The 14,769-nt window shown below is 42.9% G+C and overlaps 1 protein-coding gene across 1 annotated transcript in view; it reads left to right on the forward strand.

Moving 5' to 3' along the window:
- The first annotated feature begins 1,935 nt into the window (after positions 1-1,935).
- TM7SF3 (transmembrane 7 superfamily member 3) overlaps positions 1,936-14,769 on the forward strand; it is a 29,626-nt gene continuing 16,792 nt past the window's right edge. The window contains exon 1 of the mRNA XM_075004302.1: positions 1,936-2,294. Coding sequence (XP_074860403.1) covers positions 2,210-2,294 — 85 coding nt within the window. The 5' untranslated portion in view covers positions 1,936-2,209. The remainder of the gene's footprint in view (positions 2,295-14,769) is intronic.

The raw sequence follows: 14,769 nt of genomic DNA on the forward strand, positions 1-14,769 counted from the left end.
TCTTTTCAGACTTCGTTATTTTCGGATATGATCAAGGTGCTGACAAGGCTGATACCAGGATGGATGTTTACCCTAGCATGTTAATAAAGTAGAATTTAGCTAACAGAGACAAATCACAATAAACCAGCCATCCCTATTGACAAAAGACTTCAATCCTCCAAACACTTATGTAGGCCTTGTCTACACAAGAAAGTTGCACACCTAAGGTGTGAATTGAAACTGTTATAGGTAACAGTGCAAACCTCGGTGCTAGTTTCCTTTGAGTGGGTTTCTTTGTTTTTGTTTAGCTTGAGTTGATAGGAAACCAGTTTACATTAAGCCAAAGCAAGACACTCAAACAAAAATAAAGTATCCACCCAAATATTTGAGTTTAGTTATAACTATACTCCCAAGCAGAGGTGCTAAAACTAGGGGTTCTGCTGTACCTTCTGACTCGAAATAGTTTCCCTTATATACAGGGTTCATAGTTTGGTTCAATGGTTCTCAAAGCCCCCACTATATCAATTTTTCCAGCACCCCTGCTTTCAAACCCCAAAACAGTCAAACACTCTTGACGAGTCCCACAAAAATCCTGAACTTGGTTTAAAAATTACTAGAATTTAAGAATAAAAAATGTGATCTTTTAGTTTTCATCTGTTTCCTGAGGGCAGATGATATAGTAGACTGGTGCGGAGCTCATGTACAGAAACTAAGCCACTCTGCACTGGACAGGAAAAGATGGAAGGAAACAGTGAGAGAGGCATCAGACACCAACAGATGCTGAGCCATGGTTGTTGTTGATGATGATGATGTTTCCTGAGTCTTTATCATGAACTTGAGCCGCCTTTGGACTTTTCTCCACAACAAAAAGGAACAGAAACATTTATTTTTCGTCGAAGTCTAAGATTCTCAGATAACATGCTTCTAGAATCTGAGACTTTAACAAAAACATAAATATACAAGACTTGCAGTAGGTTGTCAACAGTTATAACATTTCAAAATGCCAAAACAACAGTCCTGTGGCACTTAGAGACTAACAAATTTATTAGGTGGAGAGCATTCACGGGTAAAACCCTAAGGTGCCACAGGACTGTCTGTTGACTTTGAAGTTACAGAACAACACAGCTACCCCTCTAGGATTTGGTGCACCTTTCCCAAGCTGGCAAACTGTTTTGCTTGGAACCTCATCACAGCACATGCTATCGTGGGGGAACACAGAGACTCTCACGTCAGAGACCTGATCCCAACAGGCCTCCAGGCACAGTTGGAAGGCAAATAAATAACATCTGTGACAGCCATTTCAGAATCACCAACAAACGACAGAGCAGAGGGAGGCAAACACCCAGCATTCCCTGTAAGCCATCCGCTTGGGTGGCCGCTCAGGTGAAAGTCTCATCCCACCCTGCTAACTTGGCTAGGTCTTGCATTTCCATGGGTGATGCCCCTGCAGATGCTGCCCTGCATGAACAAAATTCATCCCGCGCCTGGCTGGCAAAGACTTGTAAACATCTCCTGCTCCTGCAAAACAAACAAGCTGGTCTGTAGCACTTTAAAGAGGAACTCAGTGGTTTGAGCGCTGGCCTGCTAAACCCAGGGCTGTGAGTTCAGCCCTTGAGAGGGGACGGTGCTTGGCCCTGCCAAGAGGGCAGCGGACTGGACTGGATGACCACCCGAGGCCCCTTCCAGCTCCATGAGATGTGCGTAAAATAACGTATTAGGTGAGAACAACAAGAAGCCCTGCGGCACCTTACAGACTAACGGATAGTTTGGAGCATAAGCTCTGGTGGGCAAAGACCCGCTTCCTCAGAAGCGTGCGTGGGGGGCTGGTATCAGGTATGTATTAGGTGATGAGCGCTGGTGGGGCAGAGTCGCTGCGCCCCACGCGCGCCCCCTAGGGAGGCTGGGCGAGCACGAAGCTACACAGCCCGCCACTAGTTCTGGCCGCGTAGGTTTCCTGAGCCCCCTGCCGACCCGCTCCGGAGGCCGCCCAGGCCCGGCTGAGCAGGCCTAGCCGGGAAGCCCCGGGGCCCCGGCCTCGCGCCCAGCGGGCGCTGCGCCAAGCCCAGGCCCCGCTGCCGGAAGTGGGAGCCGGCGCGCTCAGAAATGCAGCCGCGCGGCGGCGGCGGGGCAGCGATGCGGGGCAGCGCCGGCGGGCGGCGGAGCTAGCGTCTCGCGAGCCTCGGGGCGGCGCCTTCCCGCTGGGCCGCGGCCGGGGGAGTTCCCAAGCGCGATGTGGCTCCCGCGCGTCTTCCCCGGCGCCGTGCTGCTCCTGGGGCTGCTCTGCCGGCGGGGAGCCGCGGCCGACTCCAGCGCGGGTAAGACCCCCAGGGGGCGGGCTCGGCAGGGAAGGCTCCGTTCCGGCCTGGGCGGGAGCCCGCCCGCTCGCCCGCCAGCAGAGAGCCCGGGGCTGGGCTAGCGCGGTGGTTCCCTACTCGCCCCCCCAGGCCTTGAGGACCCCTCACGGGCAGTGCTCCTCCCCGTGGCCCCTTTCGTTTCTCGGTTGTTTTGTCGTGGACCCCCCTGCAGTGCTGTCGTGGCCCGCGGGGGTCGAACACCCGCACCGCCCGGTTGGGTCCCGTTAGGCTGCGGGAGTGGGTTTGCAAACAGCTGGGTGCCTGGGCGCTGTGGCACTGCCTTGGCCGAGGGGCTTGTCGCGGGCAGATGGCGACCCCGGCATCGTTCATGAAGCGGGTCTGCGCCCACGGAAGCTTATGCCTCAAAGTATCTGTTGGCCTATAAGGTGCCACAGGACTTCTTGTTGTAATTGGATTGAAGTCATTAATGACCTCTCAGGCTGAGGCGATCACAGCCTGCGAGGGGCGGGACTGAGCGTGAACATAAGGGGTGGCCTAGAGTAGTTGGTCAAGGTTCCCAGTAATTCCTTTCTCTTGGGGAGCCATGTGCCCCTTCGGGATCTTTCTTTATTTGTGAGTCACATCTGAACGACTTTCAAAGTGCTTTGCGCGCTGGTGTGCATTTTACACCAACCGTGAGGAATTGGCAAGGGTTGGTTACCAAAATCAGGTGGCTTGCATAAGAAGTAAAGTACTCGCGAGCACTATAGATTTTAAAGGGGCATGTCATGTGTTTCCTCAGTCAGGGCTCAGTCATACGTTTCTGCAACAGTGAGGCTTTTTTCCTGAAGTGAACAAGCATTTCATTATGGAAGAGCGAGAGAATCTTAATAGAAGGCACTGGAGGCTAGCTTGTGGGTAAGAGAGACGTCCTTCTAAAGGCTGACAAGCATCAGAGAAGTAGTTGTGCTAGTCTGTAGCTTCGAGAACAAGAAGTCTTGTGGCACTTTATAGACGAACAGATATTTTGGAGCATAAGCTTTCATGGGCAAAGATGCATCTGATGAAGTGGGTCTTTGCCCACAAAAGCTTATGTTCCAAAATATCTATTAGTCTATAAAGTACCACAAGACTTTTTGCTTCTAAAGGCTGTAACTTTACTCGATGGTAAGACAGAGTAGTCACCTCCCCTGCCCCCACCTTAAAGTATGTACAGTTTCATTGTCTGTTGGCTTTGTGCACAGTAAAGGTTGGGTACCATGTATTTGATTAATGACAAGAGGTTGAAACTAAAGGCCCAATAGGTGGAAGGAATCTGTTTTATCCAAAGATATCTCTGAAATCTTCAAAACTTTTCAGTAGGAAGATGTGTGCTATTCACAGCATAATAGTTTGAGGCTGTATTAGCATTGTCATAAATGTCCTTCTTTTCCTGAATAGTAACAGAGTGGTAGCCGTCTTGATCTGTATCTTAACAAAACAAAAACAAAACAAAAAAAAAAAAGTCATGTAGCACTTTAAAGACTAAAAATAATTTATTAGGTGATGAGCTTTTGCGGGGGAGAGCCACTTCTTCAGATCTGGAGATAGTTCTGTGCAGCTTTTACTCAGTGTGGCTTGTGTTTTAGTTTTAACTGACATTTCTTTTTCATCATGTTCAGTTAGTAAGGCTCATCATACAGAATCAATAGGTAGTAGAGACTTAGAAAATCTGATTAGTCTAACCAACCTGTTTTTAAGCTTACAAAGTGTTGATCAGCTGTTTCTAATGATTAAAGAAATAGCCATGGCTATGAAGAGCACTCCTGTGGCATGTTGGAGACCGACAAATTTTAGGTCATGAGCTAAATCCTTAAGGTGCTATAGGACTTGTTTTTGAAGCTACAGACTAACAGGCAACCCCTCCTGAGACTGTTTGTTTTATTTTTTTGAAGAGCTTGGCTCTTGAATCTGATATTTCCAAAATAGTTCAGAAGTGCAATGTATTTATATTGACATAAATTTGTAGTGTAGTAGACCAAGCCCTAGTTTCCATGTAGATGTGGCCAACTTGATTGAATGTTGGCTTTTATCTCTGAAATCCCTTTTTTAGTTTGTCTCTTATAGCAGCTAAGGTACTGGAGTACAGTCCTGATTGTGATGGAGTCAAGTCTTGCTCCATCTTATACTGAAAGACCACCTCCAGTTCACCCAGCTGCAAAATGGATACCTGCCCTTGGGGTTAGGGATAGATAAAGGCAGCCTGATGTGACATTGGCCACATCTCTCCCTTGTGTACTGTTGGCTATGAAATTCTTTATTTCACCTTATCAGTCCAATGGCTTGGGGGACCTTGTTTTCTTATAACTCTGTTTTCAATTTAGTCTCTTTCAGTAAAGCATAGAAAATATTTGGCAACAAGGTGCTTCCAGTCCTTGTCACAAGTAGTAAGATTTTTTGGCCAACGTTTAGGAAATGTTAACGTATTTGGTACTCGGCTTGAGACACATGGGTGTGTCTCCCCCCCCCCCTCCCGCCTTCCCTTGGAGATGCTGAGCTGAACTCAGTTGAAGGTGCGGGTGCTCAGTGATTTGGAAAATCAGGCCCTGTATGTCTTGGATTGGGCACCTAAAATTAGTGTGCACTTAGGGAATCCCTGGGTTGAAGTGTACTGAATCACTGTGTTTGTAGTGCAACATGCTGGCAAGGACTTTCCTTTTCACCCTAATGAGACCAGAGGGAGAAGTCAGATTTCATGCTCTTTTTATGGTTGTGGTGGTGGTGGTGTTTTCTGCAGTACCTTTTAAGTTTGGAAACAGCCAAAGTGAAACTAGTCCACTTCCCTTCGGAGGGTGCCAGGCTACTGTTGCAAGGCAGACCTATGTTTTTATAAAGCTTGTCAAAAATGTAGGAAAGGCTCTCTATCAGCTTTTAAGTAATAAACATATTTAACACATCTATGATCAAACCTTTTTAAAGTATACCAGAAGTATAAATTAATAATCTGCTTGGCAAGGAATATCTGGTGATTGTTCATATGCTTTGTCTTAACAATGTATCTTTTGAGTTTGGAGGAAGGGCCTGGGTTTTCTTTGCTAGCTTTGTAACTAATCTTTTCAAAAGTATATTGGTAGGTGAAAGAAGTGAGGTGCATCGTATCTGTGTCCTTGCCAGTTCTTTACAGGATGTGTGAGGCTGTGTAGTTTCTAATACCGTACTACCCCTTACAATATCTGCTGCACTTCTAATGCTGCAGAGCAGTACTATTGGGTGAACAACACTAAGCTGGTACAGGAGACTTTAGGCTCTCTCATTTTAGTGGAATTCTTTCTCTTTCCTGAAATGGAAGACCAAGTTGTCTTTGCCTGGCATGTTATGGCCCAGCACTACAAGGCTATATGTCTACACAGCAGCCCTATTTTGAAATAATCTATTCCAGAATAGCTATTGAGAAATAGCTATTTTGAAATAAGGCTGCTACACACAAATGTATTTTGAAATAGCACTTACCTGGTTTGAACTAGATAGTTTGTACACAATGCTTATTTCGAAATTGGTGCTATTAAGAAAGGGAATAGCGCTTATTTCAAAATAGGTGCTATTCCTCCTACAATGATATTTACCAATTTTGAAATAATACACCTGCTATTTCAAATTTATTTTAAAATAGCATGTGCATAATGTAGACTACAGAAAGGCTATTTCCAAATAACCGTTATCTCAAAATAACATGGCTGTGTGGCCTTTAGCCCAACAGTCCTGTTTGCCATGAAGATAGGGTAACAATGGTTTTGTAACAAAGTGAAAGCCTTTTATAGTGGTTGATATGACTTGATCCTCTTTCCAGGGTCTATTATAGTTGCAGCATATTTGGTGGCTTGACAGTGGCCCTTCCTTATGCTGTTAGTTCCTGCACACACAAATAAAATGCCACCATATTCCTTGTGACATTTAAGAGTAAGGGGAGAAAATTATGGACAGGTGTTTGGGTTTCCCCTTCCCTTTTCTTTGCTGTGTTTATTTGCTTCTGCTGTAAGTTTGGCTCCTTGATTCTGAGGGAACTTGTTTGTCTCAATGATTCTGTATCATAGAAACAACTCCAAGTGATTACTGCTTCCTGGCAAAATTGGATAATAATTTGATGAAGAAAAATTGGCTCGGGGACTCGTCTGGTAGCCAAATGCAAGTTTTTGGCAGTATTTTGTTTTAGTGTTCATACAATGTTGTTTGTTTTTCCCTGTTGATTCTAAATTGAAAGACCCTAAACTTAAAATAAAATCCACCTGCCTATTGACCACTTGTCACTGCTTCGTACTTTATTGCCACTCTGCTCAAGCCAGGTGACTATCAAACTTCCTTTCACTGAATTTCATTTTTAATGGAAACTTCACGCTCGGGTTTTGTTATGGAACATGACTTATGTTACCTCCTTAACTATTTTTCTTTGTATTGGTGTCTGTGTTAGCAATACGCCTTTCTAGTATGCAGTGTCTTCTCCTAGAAACACAAGGCACGTTCTTGTACTCTGGCCATGGTCGCTTAAATTTTCACATACTCACTCACGAGAATTAATTTTCAAACGTTGGACAGTTATAAACATTAACATAAACCAAATATGGGATATGAAAACAATACGTTCTAAGAATAGGCAATGGTATATGCAATGAAACCACCTTCATGCTGTAGAAATAAGAGATCCGCAAAGAAGAAAAAGTCAAGTATTGCTGCATTTGCAAGGGACTGAGAAAGTGTTAATAAGGCACTAAAGCTATGAATTGATCCCTTAAACCCCAGAGGTAATAGTAAATATGAATGGTAGATGGGCACTGCTGTCCATCAGTGTAAACAACACACAACTGGAATTCGCCAAATGCAAGAATTTGTATGTACTTCATAGAGTTCTGTGACACAATACCAAGGATAGCAGAGACTGGCAAGGCCAAAGCATGTACAGGTTTGTCCAACAAAGGTGTTTGACGCTTGCCTATATGCAAGTTTAATGAGAGGTTGATGGGAAGACCATTTTGTCACAAGTTGACCCCTGTACCAATGTCATTGTTCACTTATGCTAGTGACAAGAGGCATGTCAAGGCTAAGTGTAAGCTAAAGAGCCAGATGCCAATTGAAGTGTCAACTAGACATACTTGATGATTTTACAGGTGATGTCTTGTTGATGGTTCTACCCTTTTTCAGTGGTATGCTGGCCAGAAAATGATATTTAAGGACTTTGAGTCCAGTTTCTGAGTCTGCACTAAACACAAGCAAGCAGATGATGTACACCTTGTCTTTGAAAAGTGCAAAGACCTCAGCACCAAGAGTATCCCAAGACATATCAGCTCTACAGAAGCAAGCGGGTGTGTCAGCTCAGTGTAAGTCCAGAGCTACTGGCACAGAAGGTTGTTTTGACATTAACTGGAAATAAGCAGCAGTAGGTTGGCATCATTTGTATAGAACTCATTCAAGATGAGAATTTTGATCAAGAGCACCAAACCATTAAAGCACAAACTAGTCATTGCAGGTTGAGACCACACCTCCTGCTGAAGTAGACAGGTGTGGTGATCAACAGAAAAGATATGGCCACATAAGCATTCTGACAATCTCCCCACACAACAAATGGGGATGGTTGTGAAAGAGAATCTGGTGGGAAGATCAGTATTATCACATGACAGTGGTGTATTTGTTTTGATTCTTGCACCATTGCTTTGAACTGGCCCTGACTTCCATAGTCACTTAAGAACCTCTGGCTCAAGAGAGAGCTGTGTTAGATAATCATGCTGTGGCAGGACAGCAGTAGAACGTTATGCCTAGACTGCTAGCTGTCCTTTCACCCTCCGGCAGTGATGCAGTAGCATCTTGTTTTGCGGTTGGCCAGGGCACTGTGAAGATTCTGTGAGTTGGTCACTCCCTCTCTCTGCTGGTTGGCATCAGCACAGTGATGCCTAGTGTCATTGAACTGACAAACGCTGTCAGAAGCCAGGGAGAAAGAACGTGCAAAGGAAAACTCTCAAAGGTACCATGTCAACACCACAGCGCAGGTTCCTACTATCAGCAGCTGAAGCAGTTATATAAAATGACAGCATCTTCAGGCATGAGTGTGGGAAAAGTGTGGTGGATCTAAGTGCAGTCACTTGATCCACTGCAGTATTTGATTAAACTATTACTGTGATTTTAAGCGCGGGGGCGGGGGGGGGAGAGAGAGGTTTTTCACATGGAGTGGTCACTATGGATTGAAAGTTGCTTGTGCTGCTCCCCCACTTCCTGCTTCATATTCTTATTATTCATATACACATCAATGATTGATATTGCAAACGTATGTGAAATGTATGTAGTTAGTACTTTTGTGCCTTGAATTTTATATGCTCCAAATCATGTGAACGTTGGTTGATTACAAGTAGGGTAGCAAGGGTGGGATGAAATCTCAAAATTCCAAATGCTCAGCAGTGATAGTCTTAGAGAAAACTCTTAATGTGGATAGTCTTGAGACACAGAAGTCATGAAAAATCTCATATGGTCCCTAAAGCAAGGCTGACCAGACAGGTTGTTGACTAGAGTGGTAATGATTGTGCATGGTCCAGGGTTGTTAAGCATTCTACAGACATGCAGGGTCCCTGCCCACAAAAAAGGTGAAATCAAAGGCTGTGATCTGGTACTGAACTTGATGCAGTGACTTCCTGCATCATCAGTGCAGGAGGAGGGCTTGAAACTACCATCCTCCAGAGAGAGGATGAGAGAAAAGGCTATAATACAAAGGGATAAAGCGGTGAGTTTTGAGGGGTTAGTTTTGCAATTTTTCTGTTCCACATTAAAGTAGTCATGCTCTAATCTTAATGATTGAGTAAGCAAACGCAAAGTAGTATTTGTCAGATGCTGCTGTCTTAGATTATATTTTGCTTTTCCAGTTTTCAAACAAAATACACTGTTTGCTTTAGGTCATCAGTTTAAATCCAGCCCATTTTAATAGTGACTAAAAGTCATCTGGCTGTGCATTAACCTAGAAGGGGAAGCAAAGACAGGACTAGACCTGTAGCCTGAATTAAGTTAGTGTTCACTAGAGGTAATCAGTCAGGTTTGGGTTTCCTGATCCCATTCTTTTTGTTACTGACTCAGGTACACCTCTGGAGGAGCTGAATTCTACTTCTGGCTCTGCCTCTGACCTGCTAAGTGAATTGGACAGCTAACTTCTCTGTTTTAACCTCTCCCACTCTTGTCTACTTAAGCAGTAAGCTCTCAGTGACAGGAACTGGGGTGGGTGGGGAGGAGGAGTGTGGTTTCCAGTACAATGGGGCCTCATTCTGGGTACCCTAAATGCTAATTCAGTACCTATGTTCAACACAGAGAAGTGTGCTCTAACATAACAAAATGGTGATATGGGCTATGTACTGATCTGCAGGTGTAGGGCTTTGCTGCCTTGGCTGTCAGTATGACACTCTTCACCAGTATTGAGCTTCCCTGGAGTTGTAAAAATGGTATATTAAACTGCATGTGGCTTAAACATTTTTTCTTATACCTTTACATATTCTAACATAACTGAGCACTTGATGTAACGAGGGACTTCTAAGTAGGCTGTTTCTTTTTCATTCATCACTTGCTGGCACAAGAAACTCTGATGTAGGATCAGAGTAGATGCCTACTTGAGATTACAAAATAACCAGGGGCTTTTAATAGGATGTAGATTTAGTAATCTTCCACCTGGGGCAGCAAAATTACTGTATCACCAGCCCTGTTCTGTTTTTTATTCCTGTGTATTACATTGGTTTTGTATTAAGCTTCAGATTTCAATTAGAGTTCCCAGCATCCTGGGATGGGTGGCTAGGTGATGCTTAAGAAAAATGTTTTCAAATAGCATTATACAGCGCACCTTAATTTAAAATGCTACCCTAAAAACCAGCTTGTCAGGTAGATTGTCCATTGATGTTTCAAGTCTCATGATGGAAGTCGAGTGTCTCTTCACATGGTGAAACTGGAATACATTTTAATAAAGAGATTGTTCGCTTCCTTAGCATAAGTAATGAAAAGCTTCTGGATGTGTGCAGAAGGGTGAGTTGCATCAGTTTGATTGTGATTTTGCTGTCCTCCTCCACCATAAAGTTCTTAGATGATGCATTGGATAAGCAGTGTAACACTTCAGTGCATCACTTTGAAGCATGACACCTCTGGATGTCTTGGGCAGAATGTTTGGGGAAGACCAATACTTCCTTTTTAATCTCCTTCCCTTACAATTGTTTGCGGTCTGCGGTGGCTTGTTTCCACCCCTGTTTGTTCTTCTCTTTTACAAAGACCCTTCACTTACAATGAGGAATAGAAAATGCCTTTGAAAAACACCCATCAGGACACTATTCAAGGGAATCTCTTTTGGGAAGTGTATATTGTAAAGGAGAAGGTGGGGTGGGGTTCAAGTAGCAATGTTACTGTGAATCTTAGAGTAAGGAATCTTCCAACCTGATATAACTGAATGGATAGGAAATATGTCCTCTCTAGCAGCTCTGTCTTAGCTCTCCTAAACTTTTAATAAATTATGCTTTTCGTTTGTAGGTCTTATCTTTGCCTCTTTTCTGGCCTCTGTATAAAGAAATTGAGGAGGTTTTGATGGAAAGACAGATCTTGACACTACAGAACCCTCTCAGCTTGTTAGTGAGAGCCAAGATTAATAGAATCATGGAACCCTTGTTTCTAGTACCTACTTCTTAATGACAGAGGGGCTGGGGCTCAAGTGTTTTTTTTTTTTTTTTTTTTTTTTTTTTTTTTTTTACATTCAGAACCAATGTGTCGGTCACAGACAGGAAGGTGGGTCAGGGGCGGGGTGGAGCATAGGCTGTGAACCACCAAGTTTAGAGATGCCTGGGCCGAGCTCTGGCATAAATCAAGCACAGCTTGCTCGTGCATGTAGGGGCTGAGAGATGCTGTCTGGGCAGTGGAGAGAAGCTTGAATTGGTCACACTGTGGCTAAACAAGACCTAATTCTCCATAACCTTCGTCTCCAGTATGAATTTTGTGCCTGTGAAAAATTCCTCTGATTCTAGCTGTTCTACAGGTTAGCTTCCCCCTGCCCCCCCCACTTTCTTTTGTTGAAATTTAAGAACCAAGGATACAATTTTTTTTTTTTTTTTTTTTTGCCTTCTGGAGTATGAAATTAGTTGACTTTTTCACCAAGCTCTCAGGCTGCTGCGTTAATTGTGGAATTTTCTGCTATGTTCTGTATTTAATAAACTCTCTCAAATATAAATGCCTGAAATCATATGCCCAGAAACTGCACTGAGGGGAAGCCTAATATAAGTCATGTGACTCAAGCAGACATGCTAAATCTATCAGGTGTGCTTATGTGGCCTGCATCGCGTTTTAGTTCTGCTGAATATAAAAATTTAATCTATGAAATCTTTTAGCACCCAAGGAGATAACTATCAGCATATGAACAGAAGGTTAGCTGTGGCTGTAGTATCTTCCTGAATTTGCAAACTGACTCAATGTTTAAAGCACAGAGAACCAAAAATAGTAATCAAGGTCAACATCAGAAAAATATTGTCAAGGTGAACAAATATTTTTGGTTCTCTGTGCTTTAAATATTGAGTCTGTTCTGGTATGGCTATGACCTGAAGAAGTGGGTCTATCCCATGAAAGCTCATCACCCAATAAATTATTTTGTTAGTCTTTAAAGTGCTACTGGACTGCTGCTTTTTTTTTTTTTTTTTTTTTTTTTTTTTTTTTACTGGTAATAGTCAGTTTCATTACTGATAAGGCAGAAAGGACTGGAAGTTGTTACATGGAAGGGAGACATTTGAATAATTTTTTTTTTTTTTTTTTTTTTTTTTTAAAAAGAGAAAGATGAAGAGCAGAAATAACAGGGATCCTAAGAGTGAGCTTATTTCCTAGTGAATGATGCTGAATGCAGCATCAAGGTACTACAAAACAAAAGCTTAAGTTTTGAGTTGTAACTCTGCCCTTATTTTTGCTGGATCAGCCATTCAGGTGTAAGTTTGTTTTCTGTAGCCTTGAGCTGGCTACAAATCAGAATGGCAAATTTATGTAGCAAGCACTGACTCTGTATAAGGGCTTGTCAGCACATGGGTTATTTTCAAATAATTCCCAAATGTGTACATTCTTGTGGATTAAACTAAACTGGAAAAGAGAGTCTTGCTTTCAGAATAAGGGCTGATCTACACTGAAAACTTGAATCAGCATAGGTACGTCTCGGGGCTCTGAAAAATCCACAGCAGAGAAAGTATTTAAAACCATCTAATCCACAGTAACAGAGAGGAAGCCGTGCTAGTCTACCTACTATTAAAACAAAAAAGCAGTCAAGTAGCACTTTAAAGACTAATAAAATAATTTAGTAGGTGAGCTTTCGTGGGACAGACCCACTTCTTCAGACCATAGCCATGCCAGAACAGACTCAATATTTAAGGCACAGAGAACCAAAAATAGTAATCAAGGTTAGCAAATCAGGCCAAAATTATCAAGGTGAGCAAATTGTAGGGTAGAGGGACAGAAGTGGTGGTGGTGGTGGGGTCAAGAATTAGATTAAGCCAAGTATGCAAATGAGCCCCTATAATGACCCAGAAAATTCCCATTCTGGTTCAAACCATGTGTTAATGTGTCAAATTTGAATATAGAAGAGAGTTCAGCAGCCTCTCTTTCAAGAGTGTTGTGAAAATTCCTCTTCAGTAAGATGCAGACTTTTAAGTCATTAACAGAATGGCCCACTCCATTAAAATGCTGGCTGACCGGTTTGTGGATGAGGAGTGTTTTTATGTCTGTTTTGTGCCCATTAACTCTTTGTCTCGCCTTGATAATTTTGTGACCATTATCACTTTGCTCACCTTGATCATTTTTTTTTTTCTGATTTGTCCAGCTTGATTACTATTTTTTCGTTCTCTGTGCCTTTAAATATTGAGTCTGTTCTGGTCTGGCTGTGGTCTGAAGAAGTGGGTCTGTCCCACAAAAGCTCACCTAATAAATTATTTTGTTAGTCTTTAAAGTGCTACTTGATCTAATCAACAGTGGAAGAAAAAACTCTCACATGGTCGCGCTGATTAAGTGAAGTACCAGTGGTGTGAAAACCAGTAGGTGTTATGAAGTGGTGTGAGAGCAGGAAATGGAATGTTTTCAGAATGCTGAGCTTTTTACTTTAAGCACTTGTGGGTGCTGCTATCTCTTAACTGTGTAAACAGTGATTACTTTAAAGTCACAACTCATTAGGTTGTCTTGCTTACAGAGGTAGGTCAACACAATTACACTGATCACAAACCACTCTAGTTTACACTGCTTGTGCTTTTTTTTTTTTTTTTTTTTTTTTTTTTTTTTTAAAAAGGAGGGGGGAGGGAGTCATGTGGTGCTTTAAAGACTAACAAAATACTTTATTACGTGATGAGCTTTCATGGGACAGACCCACTTCTTCAGACCATAGCCATACCAGAACAGACTCAATAGATAGAGCACAGAGGTCCAAAAATTTTAATCAAGGTTGACAAATCAGAAGAGCTGTGTGTGTGGAGTGGGGAAGTTAGTTAGATAAAACATCAAAGTATGTGAAAGAGAAAGAGCCCTTATAATGGGTCAGATAATTGCTGTCCCTGTTCAAACCATGTGTTAATGTGTCAAATTTGAATGTGCAAGTCAGTTCTGAGCATTCCCTCTGTAGACTATTGTTAACGTCCCTTTTCAGTAGAACACAAGCTCTCAGGTCCCCAACAGAATGGGCCACTCCATTAAAGTGCTGACTGACAGGTTTGCATATCTGAAGTTTTCTGATGTCTGTTCTATGTCCATTCAGTCTTTGTCAAAGAGCATTTGCAGTCAGTCCTATATATGTGCATATGTTGTTAGTTGAATTACAGGAGAATGTGCCTGTGATTCTGTAATTAACCTGGTTAGGTCCAGTGATGGTATCTCCAGAACAGATATGTGGACAAAGTTGGCAACAGGGTTTGTTGCAAGGAAGAATTCAAGGATTAGTAGTATTGTAGTACAGCCTGTGGATGCACAGCACTCTTTGTGTCAGCAGAGCACACCACAGTTGTCGCTTTAGCAACAATGAAAGCAGTGCATTGTGGGTACCTATCTGTCTGTGTTGTTCCACATCTTCTGCAGCTAGGAATTGTGGGCAAGTAAAAAGGATTGCTGTGCATCGTGGATGTAGGCTCCACATTCCACGATAGAATTTTTTCTGTCCCATCAATCCATGGTCTTCATGCCATGTTTCAACTGTCCCTGTCTACTGTGTGCCTGCTGTTTCTGCCTGAAAGCATGAATCCTGCATTGCTCTTTTCTGCTGTTGTCATCAGTGTTGTAAACAACACAGTTGATCATGCATTGTTTCATGAGTTTGGAATCCAAACAGGAATCTATTATGCCTGCTCTGTGCCATGCCATGGAGAGAAACAGTACCTGATTACTGTTGGCATTCATGGAGCAGCTGCACTCAGTAGTGGAATGGCATCTTTAGGCACGTCTGCAGTCACTGCTCGTCATCCCAGAACTCTTGCATGTGCATGTCCGGCTTCCTAAAACTGTGTGCAGAGCA

Source organism: Carettochelys insculpta, chromosome 1 (genome assembly GCF_033958435.1).
Source record: "Carettochelys insculpta isolate YL-2023 chromosome 1, ASM3395843v1, whole genome shotgun sequence".
Classification (NCBI taxonomy): Eukaryota; Metazoa; Chordata; order Testudines; family Carettochelyidae; genus Carettochelys; species Carettochelys insculpta.